At 37.8% G+C, this 24,571-nt stretch overlaps 2 protein-coding genes across 2 annotated transcripts in view; both read right to left on the bottom strand.

Annotated features, from left to right (window-relative positions):
• Positions 1–20,580, bottom strand: part of btbd16 (BTB (POZ) domain containing 16) — a 74,414-nt gene extending 53,834 nt beyond the window's left edge. Inside the window, exons 1-6 of the mRNA XM_052027732.1 lie at positions 20,462–20,580; positions 11,667–11,730; positions 9,902–10,015; positions 6,277–6,421; positions 3,228–3,377; positions 1,890–2,072 (exon numbers count right to left, since the gene is read on the bottom strand). Coding sequence (XP_051883692.1) covers positions 1,890–2,072; positions 3,228–3,377; positions 6,277–6,421; positions 9,902–10,015; positions 11,667–11,730; positions 20,462–20,580 — 775 coding nt within the window. The remainder of the gene's footprint in view (positions 1–1,889; positions 2,073–3,227; positions 3,378–6,276; positions 6,422–9,901; positions 10,016–11,666; positions 11,731–20,461) is intronic.
• A 3,092-nt stretch (positions 20,581–23,672) lies between these two features.
• tacc2 (transforming, acidic coiled-coil containing protein 2) overlaps positions 23,673–24,571 on the bottom strand; it is an 80,425-nt gene continuing 79,526 nt past the window's right edge. The window contains 1 exon segment of the mRNA XM_052027598.1: positions 23,673–24,236. Within this exon segment, the coding sequence (XP_051883558.1) occupies positions 24,171–24,236 (66 nt within the window). The 3' untranslated portion in view covers positions 23,673–24,170.

The raw sequence follows: 24,571 nt of genomic DNA, 5'->3' as shown, positions 1-24,571 counted from the left end.
GAACTGATTTCACAGCAGTTCAAAATAGAGTAGGTCAACCAAGTTCATTGTACATTCTACTTTCAACCGAATTCCCTCAAGTTGAAGTATTTGTTTTATTACATTTTCAAATACATATTTTCAATGTTGAATTTTATAAACCTTAAAATGGACAGACTCAAGCTTGGCTCCCAAAAGCCCCATTACAATTGAATGTGGAATGCAGTTAAATCCTTTCACTGAACTAGCAATTGCGATTATTAGTTTTTAAGAAATGTGTTAATTTGTGGTTCTTTTTATATTACCCATCACTAACATTACACTATTTCAATAATTTAATGGTCTGTAAAGATATGACTTCTTCATGGGTTGGGGGGGGGGGGAGGTTGATAAGCTCCTGGAGAATGCAGGAGGTGCAAACTAGAATGATCCATGATCAGAAATATCCATGAACACTCATTATTCCTGTTATTTGCACTACATATTTATTTTTGTAATTTATAGTAACTTTGCTATAAATTCTGCTGCCATAAAACAACAAATTTCACATCATATGTCAGTGATAATAAATCTGATTCTGAGAATGTACATTAAATATGGATTCCCTGCCCCAAGAAGAAAACGGGACAGCTTTCTGAGAGTTGAGGATGTAATGAGTTACTGTGAGTAAATGTGAGGTAATTGGAATTAGTGCTGAGTTACTGCAGTCTCCTGGAGCTTGCTGTTTTGCCATGGCAATTGGAGTAAAGTTAAGTTTAGATTCCTTTATCTGATTTTTTTTCTCACTTCCAGGAAGTGCAGTTGGAGGTTGATTGATGCTTAAGTAGGTTGCATTGTATCTGGGAGTCTGGGAGCATTAGGAGAATTATCGCTGGAATCATCTAACTGTTGCTATGATTGTAATTATGACCCAAGGATGTTCTCAATAAAATGCAATATTCCTTTCAAATGATGTACAAAGGATGGTAATCCAGAAAAGATGATATAGTTATATTACTAAATGTCATATAGTGTTCAATTTGAACAGTTCAGCAAAAGGTTTAGGTTGGGTCCATTCCAATGAATACTTGGTTGCCTCAGTTACAAAACTTATAAGCAAAATGGTCATATTTGGTGTAGAAAATGGACCTTATTGAGGAACTGCCAACATCAGAGAGCACAAAGGGCAGCTGAATTCTCCATCTGAGCATGTAATGAAGACCAATCATTTTCTTTACTTCCAAAATTCGGCTTTGGAATTTTAATTTTAAATTTGAGACAATCAGGCCATTGAAGATAAGATCTGCAGTGCACTTTTCTAACTCAACCACTTTACATATTAGCACAATATGAAAGAAGCTAAGTTGACAAGCAAACATATGTTGTATTTCCTGAAGAAAGGAGTTTTTAATGTTCTGGTGATAGAATAAGCTCCAATCTTTAAAATAGTACATATTGTGTGAAATAACTTTAAAATCCACATTAATTAATTTTGACCACAAAATTACACATCACAGCACAAACAAAAGTTCTGAATGCTTATCTCTATGGTATTAATTTTATTTTTGGGAAGAGTTAAGTCTGACTAATAAAATTATGAGAATACACCAAATTTTTGTCTGAATATCCTTGAGAAAGTATATTGCTGCTAAAAATGTCAAAATTGTTAGTTAATTATTGTTATAGTACTTTATCATACTTTCATATAAAGAAACAAAGTAAGGAAAGACAACCAAATAGAAGAAAACACAGACCGTAAAACAGAGGAAAACAAAGGAAATTCATACATTTATATGATAAAACTATTTCACATAGTGTATGGTTTTATCATATTCTGTGTTCACTGAGTTTTACTGATATCATGCTTATGGACTACAAAGCAAAAAATAAATGAGTCACAATGCCCAAGAGTTGATAGCATTTATTATTACCTTCTGTAGTAACAAGTGGGTCTTTCACATCAAGCTTCAAATTGATGATTCTCTTCAGATTTTTTGTTGTAGTTGTGGCCCAGCAGTTTTCCTTATTATGTATGTTGCACAGATTACACCTTTTTAACTTGTCAGGCTTGGATTCACAACATGCATCTTCAGGACCACAGTAATATAAGCCTCCTATAAAGTATTAAAACTGTTCAATTAAGCATTATGTTCAATGAAACATTGAGAGTCAAATTTACCTGAGCAATTTTTTAAAATTGGCATATCACAATTTGGAATATCACAATTTGGTCCATGTTTAGACCAAGGCTGAAATGAGATCTGGACCACACAATCCTGTCCAAATCCAAAGTGATCATCAGTGAGCATCTAATTGGTGAGAAAGTTCTCCTTGCTATCACTGTCAACTACAGCTTCCATCACTTTTCTGCTGATTGATAGTAGACCGATAGGGAAGTGGATTGCATTGGATTTTTCATGCTCTTTACAGGTAGGCTTAGGTGTTTTATATTAAATTAAAATGGCTTTGCACAAGTTTAAGATGGCCATGGGGTGATGAGATTAAGTTTGTAGTCTTGAAGTAAATCAGCCCAACAATCTGTATCTGTTATGGTCCCAGGATTGAGGATCTTGAACTGAAAAGTTGAGTTACTGACTTTCATTTGTCAACCGATGCTATCCAATTTGCTGTGGTTTTCTATTTTTTCTACTTTGTTTCCTTTACACAAGAGCCTGACTACCAAACCAGACCACAATGGTACCCAACCATGTGAGTTGGATTTGGGTTGATTCAATTCAACTGTATACTCCAGTAAAACATTCAGGTTCAGATCAACTAGGGCTATATCCCACCATCCCAGCCAGCATCTGATCCAGCACAGCTTGACCTGTCCAACAACATCACTTGTGAGTAGCATGTCCAAGACTGTTATTCCCATGGGTTGAGATGGGTATGAAGAAAAAACACAAGAACTTGGATCTGGGTCAGGCCACCGTGAGGTGAGGCCCAGGCTAGGCCCCAATTTTATCTGCAGGCAGACCTCTGGACGTACCATGAAATGTGGATTTAACCACAGGTAGTTGGTTTAACACAGGCTGATGTCAAGTTTTACGTATCAGTTTTTGCAAAAGACTTTCTGTTCACACAGAATCCAGGCTAGATATGGTAACTTAACTGTCCGGAGAAGTGACCTTGCTTGATCTGTCGAATGGTATCACCATCTACTGCTTTTATTTCCTTAATTTTTACATATGGAAATTTTTTGATTTGCTTCCCACAGAACGGAACATGATCAAATATTAGCAAATCACCTTTATGTGTGTTCTCACCTGTTTGGCAGACATCTGCAATTTCTTTTGATTTGTTCCTGCAATACTCTGACTGATCTGAAGCATTTAATAAGTCAAGCAACCGTTCTGATTTTGAGAAAAATTGACTGTGTAGCTCCCACAAGGTATTCATACTTTCTAATACTACATCTGATGAAATAAAGATGAAGGAAGTACTTATCATGAAGCACTGTTAATGAATTAAGATTTGCATAAATTATTAAACAAAGTAATGCTGAAATAATTACTGAAATTAATTTTACCAATTTCAATCAGTGATTACAAATAGAAAAATATAAGTTACACTTTGTTATGGACAAAAAGTCATCACAATGTTCTTTATGCTTAAATAATCGGATAGGTACTTTGGTGACAGTAAAAAATATGATCAGAAAATTGGATGTGCAGAAGCTGTACAAATTACTTCCATTCATTTTTCAAAAATGTGCCAGATCATATTCAATCCAGCTGGCTGCCTGAGCTTGCCCCTATGCTCCTCCCATGGTTTGTGGCCCTCTAGGACTATAATCATGCTGGTGGCCTCAATACTGCAACCACCTCAGGACAGAGCAGGCCATGAGCTCCTACGAGCCTCGGGCTATGTTCCTGAAACTCCATCTCCCACTGCCCTGATGGCCTTTCGATAGCTCTCTGTTGTCAGAGGTTCTGAATGTTTTATTTAATTAAAAAATTAAAAAATTATATTTATTTAAAAACATCCCAAGTTACTAGAAATTAACAGAAGACATAAAGTAAAAGGAAAATTTTAAAAAATGCTAAAGTACTTTCAGTTTTAGAAGGAGGCTGGCAATGCAGATTGGAGTTGTGTTGCATACGCCAGCAGTGGCTGGTGAAAAGCTAGAAGGTCGTGTGCAAAGTGCATCTGGGCCCTCGACTAAGGATGTCTGACTCAATGGAAGAGTGGGATCTCAGAGCTTTTGTCTGACTCTTCTCCTGATCTACCCAGTTCTTCCTACATTGACCCTGGCCCCTCATCACCATTCCTTTTCCCCTCCTCCACCCATTCCACCTGCCCATTACCCACACACTCCTCCAACTGGTTCCTCTCCACAACCATTCCCATCTGCTCTCCCCACCTCCCTCACTTTATTCCATGCTCCACCTTCCTCTCCTATCAGATTTCATCACCTTCAGCCCTTTGTCATGTCCACTTACCACCTCCCAGCTTCTGGCCCTATTTCCACTCTCCCTTCCCCCATCTGCCTTTTCACCCATTGCCTGCTAGCTCTTGCTCCACCCCTTCCCTCCTATACTGGCTATCTCCCCTGTATCTTTCAGTCCTGATGAAGGATCTCGACCTGAAACATTGACTGTCCATTTCTCTCCATTTCTCTCCATAGATCCTGCCTGTCCCACTGAGTTCCTTCAGCATTTTGTGTGTGTTCTCAGACCTCCAGCTCGTCTCTGACTTTTGTGTTGAAATATGCAGGTGCAGAAGTTAGAGACAAGCTAATCCGGGAAGAGGGTGACACAGGTTCACGACAGAACTACTTGCAAAAGGTAAGTACATTTAGATCCAATATTAATAGCATTTTACACCTAATAGTTAAGCATAATAAAGCAGAAAACCTGTATCAGGGTTTTCTGTACTAACTACTCTTATAATGTTGGATGCAATAGTACAGAGTAAAATAGCATAGCAGTCATATCAGTGTACTAGTAATTCAGAGGTATGGACAAAAAAAATCAGAAATATGCATTCATACCCCAACATGGCAGCTGGGAATTGAAATTCAATTTACGGAATAAATTTACATAAAATCAATATCACTGATGGTGACCATGAAATCTTTGGATTGTTGAAAAGAGGCCCATTTGTTTCACTTACGTTCGTTAGGGAAGAAACTATACAGTGGACTGGCCTACATGGGACGCCAGATCTATAGCAATGTGATTGACTATTAACTGCCTTAAGAAGTGGCCAAGCAAGCCATAGTGTTTTCAATAAGCTAGCTTACCACCACCCTCAGGGCAGTCAGAGAAGGGCCATAAATACTGGTCCTGTCATCGACCACACCTACCTTTCCATTCTAAATCATAAACTAGATAATAATTTTGGTAATGGTTATGACAACTGGATTAAATAAACCAAACCTGGAGTCATGCCATCTCTCAGCCTTCTTGAATAGCAACAGGAGATTTCATTGGGTTTAATAGCTTCAGGTAAGCTACAGGTAATCAAGAAACAACAGTCATTCAAGAATCTTGAAAACTCTTGAGATGAGATATCTCAAGATGAGATATCTTTATTAGTCACATGTACATCGAAACACACAGTGAAATACATCTTTTTTGCGTAGAGTGTTCTGGGGGCAGCCCGCAAGTGTCGCCACACTTCCCGTGCCAACATAGCATACCCACAGCTTCCTAACCCATACGTCTTTGGAACGTGGGAGGAAACTGGAGAACCTAGAGGAAACCCATGCAGACACGGGGAGAACGTACAAGAGAACGGCCAGAATCGAACCCAGGTCGCTGGCACTGTAATAGTGTTACGCTAACTGCTACACTACCATGTCTGTCTTACCTCAAAAGGCCAGAAATATGTGTAACCTAAACCAGCTATCGATATATAATGAGTACTGTAGCCCTCATATTGAGATAATGCCTACATCAGATAGGTTAATCTAATTAGAAAATATAATAGGGCACCTGTGTCTTTGAGCTATTACTGAGAGCGTGACGAGAATTAAAATATGGGGAGACAGTAGTATTGTTCAGTAGTGTTCAGGGCATTTAACCCTCATAGGAATTTGTTTTACATTATAAAGGAAGTATATTATATCAATCAGTAGTAAACTTTCTAGACATACTTGGCATGATAGGCAGGTGAAGTGACACTTGCCAAAGTGCATGAATAATGCTTACCACTGTTGCAAAAGCAATTCAAACTGGATCACGTTTATTTAAAGGAAAATCTCTTATTTTTCCTACATAGAGGGAAAGGGAATGTGGGAAAACTCTTGGAGACCAAGATGACAATCATTAGTTCCAGTTTTAAAAAAAAACTTCTGTACAAGATTCTTACCTCCTTTTATTATAGACTGGTTTAATTGAACCTCTGGCTTTTGAGACAGGATAACACTTTGGCAGATGGGGCATACAGCTAGAAACTTGAGTTGGAGATGCACATAGATCATTTTCAGCAGACCAGTGGGTTGTAGGAATATCAGCTAAACATGCAAAAGAATTGATTCAGTTACAATCTTCACAGAATGGAGTACAGTCTATGTACATATGCACTGATATGTTTTGTATGGCTCACCATATTTTATCAGAGAGCAGGTTGCAGTGCATTTATTTGTTGAGATGTTGATGTCACCGACAAAGCCAACATTTATTGCCCAACATCAACTCCCCCTAGTGCTAGTGAGCCATCTCCTTAAACTGCTGCAGCCCTTCTGGAGAAGTACTCCCACAATGTTATTTGGTAGGGAGTTTCAGGATTTTGACTCAGTGACAATTCAGGAGTGGTGATATATTTCCAAGGCAGTAGGGTGTGCAATTTGGAGAGAAAAGTCCAGCAGGTACTGTGTTTCAATGAATCTGCTGCCCTTGTTCTTGTCAGAAGAGGCCATGAGTTTGAGAGGTGCTGTGGGATTAGCCTCGATGAGTAACTACAATGCATTTTGTAGGTGATAAACATTCCAGCTTTGTTGGAGTGGTGTGGACAAAAGAAATGTTTAGAGATAGGGGTGCCAGTCAAGCGTTGTCCTGGAAGGTTTCGAGCTTCTTGAGTGTTGTTGGATCTGCACTCACTCAGGGAAGTGGAGATACAGAAAAGATTTCACATGAATCACTATTACAGGATTCTCAACCTTTGGCACTTTGCTCCTACTTTGGTAGCCATAGTATTTATTTGGCTGGTCCAGTTGTATTTCTAGTTGATGGTGACCCCCTGAATGTTGATGGTAGGGACCTTGAGGATGGTAATGCAATAAATACAATTTGCCTAAATCACACTTTTTTCGATACTTACAGATTAGAAATTTTTTAAAAGTTACTATGCCTTCTTTTCCAACTCCATATAAAATTGAAATTACGTTTAAAAATTTAAGCTTTAATCCCTATCAGAAGGGCTTGATAGTAATAATTTATGATCTAATTATGAAAATACGTCCAGTGACACTTGATAAAATTACGAATGAATGGGAAGGAGAACTCCAGATACTTTTACCCACAGAGACATGGAAGAAAATTCTTCAATTAGTTAATACATCTTCAATGTGTGCCAGACACTTTTTGATACAATTTAAGGTGGTTCACAGGACCCATCTATCAAAGGACAAGTTAGTGCCTTTTTATCACCATATAAATCCTATATGTGATAGATGTAATTCGGGGGTGGCTTCCCTGACAAATATGTTTTGGTCCTGTCGTCTTTGGGAAAAATATTGGAAGGACATTTTTAACATTATTTCAACTATATTGAATATTGATTTACAACCTCACCCAATCACTGCAATTTTTGGGTTACCAACGATGGAATCTGGCCACCTACCTGCTGCTGCTTGTCGTATGATTGCCTTTGTTACATTAATGACCAAGCAATCCATTTTGTTTAAGTGGAAGGATCCAATACCTCCCACCACTTTTCAATGGTTTTCTCAAAATGTATCATGTTTAAACTTAGAAAAAATTAGGAGTGGCAATGTTGATTCTTCACTCAAATTTGAGGAAGTTTGGAGTCCATTTATTCAATATTTTCAAATGATATAGATCCCTTTTCAATAATCTTTGAATTTAGAGGAGTGGAGTTGACGACATAATAATGCTCTTTGTTCATTGAGAAATATCAGTCCAGTTTTTTTTCTTTTGAAGTTTTTTTTTGGTTTGTTTCATTTTATTACTTACAATTTTTTTTCGATTTGGGTTTTCTTTATATAATAAATCTTTTTCTTTCTCCTTTTGACTTTTTTTTGTAATATATTAATTTACAAGAAACCGTGGGGCCTAGAATATATTTTTTATTCTTTATAACTATTTATGTCATGATTGTCCTCCCAATCTCTTTGTATTATGTGTATAATTACCGACGTTATATGTATTAATCTGTATTAATTTGAAAATTAATAAAAAGATTGAAAAAGAAATGATAATGCCAGTGAATATCAAGAGTATGTGAATGGACTCTTGTTGAGATGGTCATTTTCTACTACTTCTGTAGCAAAAAATGACCATCTTATTCTGTTGTCTAGGTCCTGCTGCCTGCAGGCATGGGTTGTTGCTTCATTTGCAAAGCATTTGCAAATTTGAATTGAACATTGTGCATTCATTAGCGAACATCTCTAGATAGGACCTACTGGTGGAAGTAAGGCCATTGATGAAGCAGCTGAAGCTGGTTGGGCCCAGATTACTGCCTTGGGGTGGGGATGATGTTGTTCCTTTGATGACTATTGATATTCAGTTCCTCCGGGCTTCTTGATGTCATACTAAGCCAAATGTTGTCTTGATATTTTTTTGGTTCATGTTTGGTCTAAAGCAATGAGGAGTCTGGAACTGAGTGTTCCAGGTGAAGCCCAAACTAGGCAGGAATGCACAGGTTATTGGAAAGTAAATGCCAATTCATAGCACTGTGATAACCCTCCTTCATTTTGGTCTTGATTCAGAGTACACAGACTGAGCAGTAATTAACAAACAAGATGCTGGAGTAACTCAGTCGGTCAGGCAGCGTCTGTGGAGGGAAATTGCTGGATCCATCCAAAAATCACACATCCTTACCTGGATCCACCTATCACTTGCTAGCTCTTGCTCTGCCTCTTCCCTTTGCCTCTTAAAACTGGCTACCTACTCTATCTTTTAGTCCAGATGAAGGGTCTTGACCCAAAACATCAACTGTCTATTTCCCTCCACAGATGTTGCCTGACCCACTGAGTTCCTCCAGCATCTTGTTTGTTGCTTCCAGATTCCAGCATCTACCATCTCGTGTCTTCATTGGGTGGTAATTAGCTGGATTAGATCTGTGTACCCATACAATCTTATTTTATTACCTAAATTTTTCTTTTATTTTTCATGTATAAGACATGGCAGTGGATCATTTTATTCAATTCACGAATATTTCACCATGAAAGTTCTCTCCCCTTACTATACATCTTTAAAGGAAGCTGATTACTACATTGATTATTTATTCCATTATTATTTACCAAGGCTGTCATGTTTGCTGATTTAGGAATAGATCTTGGTAGTTCAGGAGGCTCACATTATGAATTTAGAGATTTGCATTTGTTTTAACAAATCTGATAAGTACTGTTTGAAATGTTTATACATTTTGGAAGCAGTGCCTAACATGGGGAAGACAAGATTTTAAGTCGCAGCTTTACACCAACTCTAAGATAGACTAATAAAATAAATTATACTCGGCTTATATGCAACGAGTTCCTTTCAAATCTCTGCAATTCCATAATGAGATTTAGCTGACTTATAAAGGCAATATAGCAAGATTGTGGGAAAAGAGTACATGAGTGGAACTAACTGGATAGGTTTTTTCAAAGAAGCAGCACAACAAGATGCTATACTTCTATGATTAAAATTTTTATCAATATTTGAAAGAAATGACTGCAAACAAAAATCTTTCAGAAAACTAATATGTGAAGCCTACACATTCACATTGTGGTACCTGTCAATATTCTTTGTAATGACTCATTGAAACAGACTTGAACTGCTTTTGTTGCCTGTGCTCTTCCTAGCAAATCAGAATCCAAAGGCATTTTTGCCTGAAAACGATTAGTGATGCCAGCTTGTATGCGTACTTTATCAGTTAGTGAAACCTGGATTACAGAGGTTAAAAAAAGAGTAGAATAATTATACTGTTATTAATGCATTGGCTAAAATAACACATTCTACTTGGTTTGGAAAGAAGATAAACCTGGAATATATATTTTTTTAATATTCCAACAATTTCTTTGTATTAGTACTCACAACATATTGCAAAAGAAAATGGATTTACAAACTGGCACAGGGGCCAAAAGCAATGCAAGAGGGACACAGCAACACATGGGCCAGAATCATCTCTAGTTTGATCTTTAGTCAATACTGAATTAAATGGGATGGTGATGTGGACATATTTGGTATTTAGTGCTTCTAGGTATGAAAGGATCAAAGAGTCTTGGGTTCCCAATATAAATGGAAATCAGATTCCACTTTTCAAATGTACATCTGTTGACTTCAAGAGACCATGGATTGGCTCTGGTGCTGCTCATGGCTGAACTGACGGTTAACATTTTCTGAAACAGATTATGCTAAGGATGCTCAGCAGGTCTGGCAACATCTGTTCGTAGAGAAACCGTTAACATTCCAGGTTGAAGACCCTTCATCAGAACCTATCCAGCTTTTGCTTCAGATTTCCAGCATCTGCAGTTTGTTTTTACTTTGGTAACACTTCCGATGCAAACTTCAATATGGAGAATTTATAATTACCCCTTACTGGATAGTTACAAAATCCCCAAGTTTTAAGGAAAGTAGACTAAGTCTATTGTATGGCATTTGTTATACCTAATTGGTTATACAGTAAAACTCAGATAATCTGATATACTTGAGGCATTAGTACATTTTCTGGATTTTTGTTTATCCTGTTAGTGACCCAACACATTTTAATTCATAGCAAACGTCGCCTGGTGAGCCAGATGCCAAATCATTGGGATTTCTGAATGGTCAGATAGTGGATCATCAGAGTTTTAATATTATTTCCAAATATGCATCACTAAATTAGGAAGGGTATAAAGAGGAGCAGTAAAAGGATACTGAGCCAGAAATTAGAAAAAATCTTACGTAATTAAATAATGTAAAAAAAAAATCCAGGCTTTCCTGAGAAATGCTGCTGGTTCCATATGGAACTATTGACATCTCCCTCCTTGGGTGCCAGGAAACCTGTGCCATGGATGTTGGACACCAACTTTCTATACTGGGATATCTGTCTGCTGAATCTTTGCCAGGTTGGACCATTAACTCCATCCTGAATTCTCTAAGCACTCACCTACATTGAGGAAAATCAGAGCACCTGCAGGAGATCCACACAGTCAAGGGAGAATGTGCAAATTCCACACAGAGAGCACAAGAGATCAAGGCTAAACCTGGTTCACTGTAGGTATGAGGCAGCCGCAATTACTGTTCCATCAATATAATGCCCATCTACCACTTATTGGAACGTTTTTAGTGTCTTCAACTGACCAGTCCAAAATAATTAAAGTCTCTGCTATTTCTCTTTTTCCCACTACCAATTTCAGTAGTTTCATCCTTTCAGGTACTAATGTTTATTTTAGCGACTCTCTTCCTTTATAAACACCTGTAGAAGCTCTCACTGTCCATTTTCATACTATTTGTGGGTTTACTCTCATCCTCAATTAAACTAAGTGATATAAATGTAACTGTATTCATGGAAGACAAGGACTTCCTGTAAAGTTTTAATCTAACTTCACGTACCTCTTTCAGAGTTTGGTATGGAGCTTGTGATAGAAAATCTGAAAAAGAGGCTTTCAATAATGTTCTGCAACAACAAGAATAGTGGAAAGAAATAGCTTGACATTTGCAATGTTCACAAAAGTCTGTTTGATTATAAATAAATGATATTTGATAATACTTTATCTGAATCACTATTAACCAACATAGGATTCAGTCTGCATACATATTATTCCAATAGTAACTAATCTTACTAATCAAGGTGACAGATCAAGTAACAGGCAAACAAATAAAACCCCAACCTATTTTGAGTTCTTAACAACGGTCACAAATGTCTTCAAGTTTGGTTTCTGGTGGGAAGCATAAATTAAGGCCTCCTTAAGTCTGTTCTCTGCCATCAAATTATTTCCTCATCAACTCCTGAAGAGATCAGTAGTCCAATATCTTAATCCCTTTGTGGCAACCTTTCACTGTGCTAACTTCCATTAGATTGAAATTTCTCACACATATTGTTTGGTTATAGAGGTACTGTGCTAAAATATAAATTAACAGATGAGAAGAACAATTATTAAACTTGGAGGCAACTAACTAAGATCAGCAGTTAATTAACATCATTTTTCTGATCAATGGATTAATTTATTTCTCCCCAAATCATTACCACACCCGAGATTCTGAATGTCATCCATTATGCAAATTTTTTTCCTGTGTGCACATGGTTAAAATATAAAAAAAATTACTTTCTAATATCACACTTTTTCATGAACAATTCCCATTGTATATTCCAGTGTCCACATTTATATTATAACTTGCTGCTGTAAACCAAAAGGATAACAATTACAGCTTCCCACTTGTAAATATTCTGTTTCACATCACCTCATGCATCAGCCTGTACTGCAGAGGAACTCATTTAATTGAACTAATTTTAATTCTATGCTTCCAGATGTAAAGTTTGTGACTTGCAGATAGTCTGAGATTCTGCTCGAAGTGACAGTAAAACAATTGGTGTTCACTGTCATCACACCATGAAATTATCAAAAACTTTGGAATTTCCATATAGGCAATTTAACATGGAAATCCCAAATTGCTGTAAGTGATTGGTCACACCTCCGCAGGCTGTTCAATTCTCAGCCTCTGCAATCTGAATCATACTGAGAATAACTACCCCTTAGCAAACCATCTGACCCTAAAAATTAATTTTATGTAGGTGTATTTTAATTCCCTCACAAATACTTCAAACTAAATGGGATTTTATAGTAAATGGTTTTGTTTATAATTTTAAATAAGTTTTTTTTAATATATAGTTCAACTTCCTAATCAAATGCATGTTCCAAAACTTATGTAGGACTTTTGAAAAAAGTTAATTTGAAACCTGCAAATTTGCTTCCTGATGCATTATCCAATGATCTGTTAATGAAATTAACTGCCTCAGCCATTTTTGTTACATCACTGCTGTTGGACATGAGAGACCTGCTGAACTGATGCCTAATGTCAGCAGGCACAGAAATGGAGAAGTTCAGCTCACAGATATCCCTGGATATTTGTGGGGGTGTTACTTTGGAGGTCAGCACCCAGTACCATTGCTCCAATGCTGACTGTAAATACTTTGAATATATTTAACATCTCACATCCTTCCCTTCAGTTTTCAATCTGTCTACGTTTCTAATGATAATTATTTGTGTAACCTTCTCATACCATGATTTTATGCTTCTACTAGCAGTGGCAGGATGATACATCAGTTTTTCATTTCCTGACTTTCAGCTTACATTGAAGAGAAATTTCCATAACCCTGCATCACTTTGTACCAGATTCCATTGGCAAAACCACAGGAAAACAGCAATTTCTAACATCAGGGCATTACTTAAAGGAAGCATGAAATTTTAAGAAGAACTACAAGTGCTCACATTGACCTAATTATCCCCTATGCTTAAACTCATCTCACCAATGTCTATTTTTCCTTATCATTCCCTATACAGACCACCACAGAAGATCTTCTGTAAGTTCTAATTTCTTTTAAAGTACTACCAAGATTTCCAAAATGTCCTTGGTCCTTGGAACCCACTGTGCTTTTTTCACATCGTATATTACCAAGAGAAATACACTGTGCTGTCATCTCAGAAAACCTTTTATTATCAGTACACAGCAATTAATATACTATTGATTCAACAAATATAACGTTACAAAGATTTGACGAGACATCAGAAAGCACAGTCTGAAACTCCATGCTATAGAAAACATTGAGTACAATTAAAATACATATACAAACAATTAACTATCCATATGAAAGGAAATTACAGACTATTTTTAACAAACAGCAATATTTGCTGTTGCTGATTACCTGCATTAAAAATGGCATATATTCTGTATCCTAAAAGACATAACATTCTCACAAAAAAAATTATATACCGTTTTTAAATCAAAACACTGCAGATGCTGGAACTCTAAATTAAAAACAGAAAATGCTGGAAACACACAGTAGGTCAGCATCTAATGGAAAGAGAAACAGTCAACATTACACCTCTTTCTGCAAATGCTGCCCGACCTGCTGAGAGGTTCCAACGACTTCTGTTTTAAGCCAAATGAGCTGGGAGCGATCAGAGATAGAAATGAATCAAATGCACACAATTTAAATTATATTTTGGAATGCACAATGTTATATTTTGGAATAAATCCATGTCAACTTCCATTTGACATTCTGTGTTAAACTTATAATCCAAGATTCTGTTACATTGAGCTGGATTCCTGAGATTTGCATTTGGCTTCAGCAGTCCTTAAATATTCAGATCTTGGATACAAAATCCCATACATTCTATTCTGTCATTCCCATGGACAAATATATATAATAACTCAAGTGAAACAAAACCAATGATTCATGAGACATTATATTTTGCTTCAAGCATGCCAAATTTGGAATAAGTCATTTAATTCATTCACTTTGACAAGTTTATGCAATTTTTATATTTCTCTAAATTTTTTTGCATCTGTTAGACCAACTTTCAACTTGTTCCAGAGAAATTCTAAAGCAGTCAATTATTCAAACAAGTTCCCAAAAGACTGTACATTGAAGAGGTAGTATGCTATTGTCCTCTAGCCACATCAGAGAAATCAAACATTTGTTTGATAGATTAGTGCTGTGTAGTTCTTTTATGTGTGCAACCTTCAGATTCCAAAGAGGAGGAGCACTTTCCTTTAAGATTTCACATATCTGCTCTAGCAGTTTGTGTATCAGAAAACAGTTTGCTCGTGGATGACTAGGAATTGGTTTGTTCTCTGTATAGCTTTAGCTCCATGTAAGAATTGGTTTCCTTTACAGGTGAATTCCAAGAGTTCTTTTTCATTCATGCTTGTAGAGTTCTTGTGTCCAGAAGCAACACAAGCTAAATAAACATTAGCGAGTTTTAGGAATTTCATTTATTACGTTGAACATGAAGTGCATTAGTAGGCCATTTCTAATAATCCATGGGGGTTCTTGTGCTCCACTCAATAAGTTTTTCCTCACCTAACTCTATCAGCATAATCCTCTGCCTTCTCCCTTACAAGCTCATCTATATATTGCACTCAAACTATTTGACTGCTCCATATGGTAGCTACTTACACATTTTCCATATCAGTTTCTAATGGCTTCTCTACCTTAAATTGACAGCCTCCAGTTTTGATTTCCCCCGCTAACATCAATTCTTTCAAAGCTTTTATAACTTCAAATTATTAATTCATTTCTCCCCCTCCCCCAACACCTTATTCATCTTTCTTGATCAATATAACTTTGCAGTCCTGGTATCATCCTTGTAATTTTTTTTTGCATGCTCTTCTGGATTTCTATATCCTTCTTATAACATGTAACCAGAAATGTACACAGTATTCCTAAACTGGCCTGATTAATTACTATGCAATTTTACTGCGACTTCTCTTCAATTCAGTCCCAGTAAATCAACATTACTGATTGATTGCAATTTTTTTGGCCTTATTTACTTTGCTGATATGTATTCCCGAACTCTCAGATCCCTTAGATCCTCTGCCCTAGATCTATTTTCCAAATTATATGACCTTTTCTTACCAAAATGCAGTGCATCACCTATGTCTGTCCTGTAATATCCTGGCCTATTATATGTATATTTACTTTGAAAATATATTCATGTCTGGTAAATCTGCTCCAGGTATTGATTGATTTGGTATTATCTGCAAAGTTAGAAATTGTGTTTTTGATTCTAAAGTCAAAAGAATTAATATAAATTATATATATATTTTTTTTAGGAACTTTGACAAATTCAGCATATCATGAAATTATATACCAAAACACATTGGGGTTTTATGAAAAAGCTTTCTGCAACCTGGATATGATATAAAAGGCAGATAATGTCATAAAGTTAAGAAAAGAAATTCAACTTTATTTCACGTTTGCCTAAAGCTTAATTACAAAATGGCAATTATCATAATGATACGGAATCCGAATTAATTTATTCTAACAGTCCATAATGCAAGTGATCAGGGTGGCAGACTAAGTGGATACTTAACAACACGTCAAGAGTGGTCAAAGAAAAAAAATACAAAGTTATGATTCTAAAATCTAACTGAAGTATTCTATACCATTTGTTTTCCAACCCTTCTTTGGTTGTTTGATACATGAGCTCTGGTGTTATAGAACATGTGGTCTTCCCCTTCCAAGCATTGTTAAACACAAATATCTGCAGATTACAGTCAGTGATACTCTACTCTGCCACCAAACACTAATGCAGTGTTTGGAAACACCATCAAAACAGAATTAATAATTTCAGATGAACTTCAACTCTTTGCACCACTCTTGCCTGAAGCCTGACCACTGAAAATATCCTGCTTAATTGAATAGCCTGGAAACAGTCTTTGTGTAGCTAAGAAGCACTTAATAACGGTATTGAAGAGATAGGTCATGGCCAATTTGTCAAGTTAAGTGTCTTGGCAACAGACAGTTACGTGCAGAATCTATGTACAGAAGACAAGAAACGGGAGGGTTCTTATGGCAGGAGCTTCAGTTAGAGCCTATCTGGTATACATGTCCTCTTATCAACGAGCAACTTAGATGATAGATGTAGTTAATGACAGACATGAGGGTTCAGGAGTCCCTACAAAAAAAACCATAGAGAGGGGCAAAGGGAGAGGGGCAAAGGGGCAGTAATTTGTATGTGATGTTATAACTCATGCACTGTAACTGTTTGATTTTCTTTAAAATGGTAAGTTTAACTTTGTTTCAATAAAGTTCACCATAATCAAAATTGCTTTGTTGGTAATCTCATATTTGATGCCTATGGAAACTTTCAATCTGATATACTGCTTGGCCTGCTTGATGACCTCACTATTCCTGGATGCATATTAATGAATTAGACTACAAGTCTCGTCAGAGGAGGGGAATATTTGCCATAGGACCAGCTAAATCTTGTGGGTGCCTTTTCAAGTAAGGCAGAAAGCATCATTACTTTGTGACTAGTTAATAGTCCAGACTATTAACCAATAGCGCCTTTTGGAACATTGTCTTTCAGAAGCAATAATGGGAGGTAACAGAAATTATAATTTGATTTCACGCAGGTATTATGATAACAAAAATGAAATAATTAAATTGAAAAAGTAGTGGTTCTTAAAGTATAGAATAAAGACACAGTAGGAAATACAGTCTCCAAATTATGTCACAGCCAACAATAGATGTTCTTTGCCTAGCTGAAATAAAAAGTCTTCCCATCACAAATTATTTATTCTGTGTTACGTAAGAAGCAGACTTTGTCAGAAAAACTAAATGGAAGATTTTTATGGAAATTATTTTTAAAAATAAGACTACGTTCATATTTAATTAAAGAGATCTATTACAACATGAACATTTAACACACTTTTATTTTCTGGATTTACATTGAAAAATTTTAAAAGAATCAGTAACTTGATTTCTTGAACATAACTGAGCATTACTAACTTGCCACTGAGGGCTCCAAAAGACTGGTAAGGAAATCATTTAAGATTCATTTTGTCAGAGTTTTATTTTTTGGGCTGCTTTTCGTGCATCTAGCAGAATGGCCATTAATTACGTAATAAGCAATTTGAAATTGTAGAATTTGGCATGACCACTTTTGACTTGCTGCCTGTGCACCTGACTCTGAGACTGCCGATGAAGTATAGTGGTTATACGTCCCACACAAGAGGACTGAACATTTGGAAAAATCAAAGGCTAGAAATTCCTCCACAGAACTCTGGGAAAAAGAACAGTTGCTGTTAAAAAATGCACAGAGAAGAGCAATTCTGCACTCATTTCTGGGTAACCCTGTGCCAGTCAGGGAAGTCATTTCCTCATTTATTGGCAGAATTTTCATTTTCCCTAGCAGTTTCTTCCCCCAGCATAAAACTCTCCCAACAGCGCAGCAACATGCAAATTTGTCTGCTGTGATATTTTCTATGTTCTATGTTAACCTCATGCCAGGGCTACCTGTCTATAAGCCCTGGAGGATATCTATGGAGTCCTCCACAACACATCGAGAAAGAATGCTATTGCTGAAACCAACAAAGTCATGTTCAGTGCATCCTTACATAGGGAAATCCAACAGTGCTATTTTGTGAACCCTGCACAGAGAGACCTGCCTTTTTATGCAACAGTTACAAACAGCATTAGGGCAAGCCACAATTCACTTAAACATGGAAACAGAGTCTCAGAGCAGGAGAAGGTTATTTGACTTATCAAGCCTGCTCCAACACTGAATGTGATCATGGTTGATCACCCAAATTCAATACCATGTTCCAGATTTCTTCCTACATCCTTTGATACCTCCAGCAACAAGAACAATATCTAATTCTACTTGAATATTTTTAATGACTGGCTTCAACTGCTTTACACTGGTTCATCACTCATTGAGAAGAAATTCCCCCCTCATCTCGGTCTTAAATGGCTTATCCTTAGACTGTTGGCTCTAGCACTGGACTCTTCAGTTATTGGGAACATCTCTTCCGTACTTAATCTGTCCAGTTTATTTAAATATTGTAAGCTTCTTAGAGATCCCCTCTTGATTTTTTTTGTCCCTATGAAGCAGTTAGGTTTATAGTCACATCTCTTTTCATACACCATTCCTGCCATCCCAGGAATCAGCCTGGTGAAGTTTTGCTGAATCCCTTCGTAGCAAGAACATCCTTCTTCAGATACGGAGACCAATACTAGTCAATAGTCAAGGTAGGGTCTTACCAAGGCCTTATATGATTGTAGTAAGACATCCCTGTTCCTATACTCAAATCCTCTTGCAATGAAAGCCAGCATACAATTTACCTTCTTAACCACCCACTGCACCTGCATAATTACCTTCAACGAATGGTACACAAATATTCATTTTGTTTCACCTTCCTCTTCCCAATCTATCGTCATATAGGGAATTATCTGCCTTCTTGTTACTGTCACCAAAATAGATAATCTTACATTTATCCAGATTATACTTCGTCTGCCATGTACCTGCCCACTCCCTCAACCCATCCAAATCAACCTCGAATTCTCTGCACCCTCCTCGGGGTGGGGTTGGGGGGAGGGGGAGGAACAGGGTTGAACCATCTAGTTTGCTGTGAGATGGAATCAGGGATTCTAATGTCAAGAACAGTATCATGGTGCTTCACTTAAATCCTCTTCTTAGCTCTCAGTTGGGTCCATGGATATATATAGGCCTTACATGGTTATAATGGTGCTGAAGAATTTGTGCAAGTCATGCTTATCAACAAGTTGCTGGACCTCCTGCAGTCTTTCCAACCACTAGCTATTCTTTTGGTCATGGGTTTTCTGATGAACTTCATTCTTCAGGTGCCTTTAGGGCTGCTTCTTTTCCCTTGATGCATGGTGATGTTTTCAACCCAAGAATGCCTTGTTTGTGGTTAATTAGCTCCTGGATTTCCTGGTCATTCTAATCAAACCAGTTCCAGATTTTCTGCACAGATATTAATTATGGTGAACTTCAGGGCCGTTCAGATGCTGGAGACACTCTGCAGTTGGTGATTGTCAGCTAGCCTACGAGATGCTCTTTAAAAAGAGCTTTTGTTGTGGGTGAGGGTCCTTGTGACCTTCAGTGTTGATTTACTTTTGACAACACTTCTGTTGCCTGTCATTTTGGGCGCAGACAATACAGAGAACAGAACAGAAGCCCAGCACAAATGTCAGAAGGTGCACACTACCTCCCAGTCAATACAAGAGCCCACTTAAACAAGCAACTCCAACCCCACTTGTGACAGAATCGGCAGGTCCCACAATGGCCTCATCAGCCATATGAAAACCCAGAGAACTGAAGTGGAAGCAAGTCATGCTCAGTCCTGAAGGGGTTCTGCCCAAAACGTATTTAATATTGAATTGATTGGGATCAGAATGTATGCCATGAACATTTTCGTGAAATTTTGTAGCCTTCGATGAAATATACTTTTAAATCTATGAATGTTCTCTACTTCCAAGTTTCATTAATATAAAACCCCCCAATCGTTCTCAATTATTTAACTCCTCTTGAGTAATCATTTCAAAACTAAACAGTAAAACTATTTCAAACCATAGCTAAAAAAATAAAACTTCCAACATTTAAATCTGGCGTGACATATTTGCACCATCAGAGTTGCATGTATATGCAGAGGTCCTTAAAAATGAGACCCATTAGTAATATTCGTAATAAAAATACCAACACTTTTGCAAAGTTGTCAACAACCATATAATTTTGCCCCATACGCATTCCAGGGGCTGGTCCCTGCACTTGCTGTCGTTTCCCTGCTGGTTGCTGATGTGGTGAGAATGACGAGGCAATTGCTGCAATGGAACAAACTCCCGCTCCGCTGCGGAACAACAGAAACCCTTCACTTACGCCGAGCGCCCGATCATATTTTTGCGCAATTTCGGCGGCCTGGGATTGTACGGCAACGGCGGCTCCGAAATCTTCGGCTCCGGCACGTCGTCCGTCAAGTCTCCCGTGTCGTTGCCCATAGTGCGATCGCGACCTTCCTCGTATTCCCCCTTCCTCGTATTCCCCCTTCCTTCTCCTCCCTCCTGACCGCCCCCTCTCTGTACGCCGTCCCTTATATTGATAACAAATACTCAATAACCTTTCCCCCCTCCCCTCCCGGCAACCGAGTCCACGTTACTCCGCCTGAACGCACAAGGCCCCGTTACCAGGCAACTCTGGGATACGGGTTCCCATGGTGACTGGAGACGCGGTATCCATGGAAACCCAAGGGCGGCGACGACTCGAACATTGGTTGCAGCTGCTCCCCGCCAGCTGGCAAATATACCTACCATATAGTTTAAAGCTAAAACCCGATTCGATCGCGGCCAGTTCGAGCCATCGGGGAGTTGAAGCCTGTGTGGGACTGGCACAGAAGAGGAGTTGACGCCTGGGACAGAGCGACCGTGATCCCATTGAATGGCGGGGTAGGCCTTAGGGGCCAGGCGGCCCACTCCTGTTCCTATCTCCTTGTATGAACCCACCCGAGATCTAACAGGACCATCGCACTAAATATAACTATCTAAAACATGCTATTGCTCAAATGGGGTAAGTCTACAAAAGTCAGACATATTTGAGGAGCAAGTCACCGAAAAGCAAAGAAGATTCGTTATTGCTAAAATAGCATTGATGGCCCACTGATAAGAATATACAGCTGACCCGAAACATAGCTGGGTTCTGATGAATGGTCATTAACCTGATATGTTAACTCTATTTCTCCCTCCGCAGAAGTTGCCTGACCTGCTGCGTCTTTCCAACGTTTTTTTCTTTTTATTTCACGTTTCCAGCATCTGCAGTATTTTGCCTTGCAATTATAGTTGGGTGCCATTGAGCTGGGGAATTAGGCTTTGTTCCACTGGCAATGTTTTGGCTTCTGCATTTATGACTAAATGCAAGCACAGAAGACCGCAGCATTTCTTTAAATCCTAATGAAAAATCAAAATAATGTGCATACTCTGGAAATGTGAAATAAAACAGGAAATGGATGCAGTACTCAGCAGGCCAGGCAGCATCAGTAGACAGAGAATCAAGAATTAACATTTCAGATCAATGACATTTTATCAGACATTCCAGGGACCTGAAATAATCATACTGTTTTTTTTTCTCATAGGACACTTGCTTAGTATTTACAGCATTTGATGTTTCTGTTTCTTTAAATCTGAGGATTGGATATTGTGGCCAACCTTGTTGGAAACATTTTCTTACAAGCTGAAAAGATCAACCATGCTCCAAAGAAGGAAGTAATTGTACCACCTGCCCTTCCCAGCCCTAATTCTGGAACAATGGGAAACTCATCCCATTGCCCTGCTAAACTATTTGTACCTTCTTCAGCTTCCATTTTTATCTGGTTTTATGGTTAAAAAGATCATTGGTATTTGCATTAAGCACACCTGAAGCAAAACATTAAACTGGATCATTGCCAAACTGACCTGCAACACATGGTTATCCCTTTAGCCTCATGGCTGCACTGACCTTTTGTGGTCATCTGGCTATTAAGATCCTGCCAACAATGTTGCCTCAGCCATTCCACAGCCCTGCCCATAGAGTACACAAGTCAAAGTACAAAGTGCTGTTACTACCATATACCACACTTAGCATTACCAACCAGGGCAGATTTTTTAGGCTATGTATTTCAGATTTTAAACAGCACATAGTGAGTCATTCTATGTAGAGATCTCTTCAACTCTGTTGCTATTGTAAGTGGACCTGCAAACCTCAGCTGGGCAAGTTCTCAAGATGAGGGTTTCCATAAGTGGGCAGTACCCAATAAAGTGAAACTTGCCTCACTATAGTAGTTGTGAATGGGTCTATTCTAATTGACTGAAACTTACAAACTACTCGCAGGTTGGATACAGGGAGAATGCTTTCCCTGGTTGAGGACCAGAAGCAGAGGTCACAGCCTCAGAATAAGCAAAAGGCTATTTAGGACTGGAATGAGAAGAAATTTCCCCACTCAAAGGGTGATGAATGTTTAGAATTCCCTACCACGTGGGGTTGCAGAGGCTCAGTCATTGAGTTCATTCAAAACAGAGATTGATAGATTTCTGAATATTGAGAGAATCAACAGATGTGGGGAGAGTGCAGGAAAATGGTATTGAGACAGAAGTTTGGCCATGACCTTGAAAAATGGCAGAGCAGGCTTGAAAAGTCAAATAGTCTTTTCCTGCTCCTTACTTTATTATTTACAGACAGCTTCTAAATACTGACTTTCCCTCACAATTTTGGACCTTTGCAGAAAGAGGAAATCATGAAGGGAGTATGCTGGAACCAGAATGGGGATGGAATGGTGGGGAAAGTGGATCATAGAAGAGGGACACTTCAGGATGGAAGCAAAGAGGGAAAAGGGAAGAAGATCCCACTGTGGAGACAATCAGGATGGCAATTTTACTGTCAATATAAATCGACGGCCTGGGGTTGTCTTTGGAAACAACCAGGATAGTGGCAGTGGTAAACTGTGGAGAGGATTTTGTGTGGTTGTGGAGACGTTTGGGTGGCCTGTGAATATAAACTTTGGGGATTAGAGGGAGAGTGGGCTGCGGAGTTGATCAAAAGAAGAAAATGTGAAAGAGATACATAGCAGATTATTATAGCCGAATATGATCTAATCTTCTAACATCATTGAAATGTTAATATCAAATCAAAATGATGAGAAAATATGGACGAAGGTAACCATGCAACTGTGGCATATATTATGAGAATTCCAATTTATACATGGCAGTAAATGTCAAGAACACCAGCAGGTGAAAATCAATTTAGATGAGCTAACATCTTTATTGTTTTAGAAACTTGCCACCGACAAGAGTTGAACAGCAAAACTGAGACGTGTGTGTGAGTCATTGAGAGAACAGAATACAATGTAAGAATAAACACACATCCCTTTCTCATGTACAACATTTAAAAAAGAAATCAACCTCAATATCAACGGGTACCTTTTCGTATCAAAGAAACTATCTTTGCACTGTCTGAAAAATTGTAGCTACCTCAAACATTGCAATGGGTTTCCTCTAAAGAGTTAATTTTGCATAAACTTCTTTGAGATAAAACTAAAAACAATCATTTAAAAAAACAGCAAATGTGATTTTAAACTAAATTTTATTTACAATAGAGAACTTCATTGACACATGCATTTTTTTTACAAATTCATTATGCAGATCAAGTCTAGATTCTTAAGGCTTCACTGAAAATTGGCAAGACTTCTCTTGCAGTAATTTAATGTACAGTATATTGAAACTTTAAAACACATTACTTGGGAACCCATAAAAAGAACCAAAAAAAGAAATCAATCTCAATATCTAACACATCTCACCTAGCCATTGAAGGACCAATCTCCCTGATACAGGAACTCTTACATCAACTTGCCATGTGCCATACTACAATACAGCAGACAGTAAAAGGAAAACTTGCAAGGGCCATTTGATTGCTACATACATTAAACAGTCCTCACTGGAAAGAGAAATAGTGCACTAAAATGTGGTGAAAACCACAATGTCCATATAGGTCAGCCAACATTACTGCACCACTGGCTTTATTGCACTCAGTATTTCCCCGCTATCAACATAAAATATAGGCAACATTAACTCTTCCCCATTTTGGCAATCAGTTCATCACAGATTTTTGTCAGTTCTTCTACTTCCTTATTCTGAAAAGAAATCAGAAATACATTAATGTACATTTTTCCAGGATTAAGAAGAGGCACAGCTTGTGCTACTTTTAAATTACCACTCTGAAGTCACAGATATCTGGTCTTTCCACAGCCATTCCCAGAAAATATCCGTAATGTTCACTGAAAAAAATGCAGCAATAAGCAGGTCAAAAATTATTTACTAATGAGAACCCTATTTTGTAGACCTCCTGCTAATGAATGGACTGCAGCAGTTATTTTATTTGTTATGATGGTTGCTACTTGATGGATAGCTATAAAGTACTGTGAGCTGTTAATTAAATTAAAAGGGCAAAACTCCCAAGCTAGAAAAA

The sequence above is a fragment of the Pristis pectinata genome, chromosome 12 (assembly GCF_009764475.1).
Source record: "Pristis pectinata isolate sPriPec2 chromosome 12, sPriPec2.1.pri, whole genome shotgun sequence".
In the NCBI taxonomy this organism is placed as follows: Eukaryota; Metazoa; Chordata; class Chondrichthyes; order Rhinopristiformes; family Pristidae; genus Pristis; species Pristis pectinata.
Note: the sequence above shows the minus strand (reverse complement) of the source record. Positions and strands in the feature narration are given on the sequence as shown.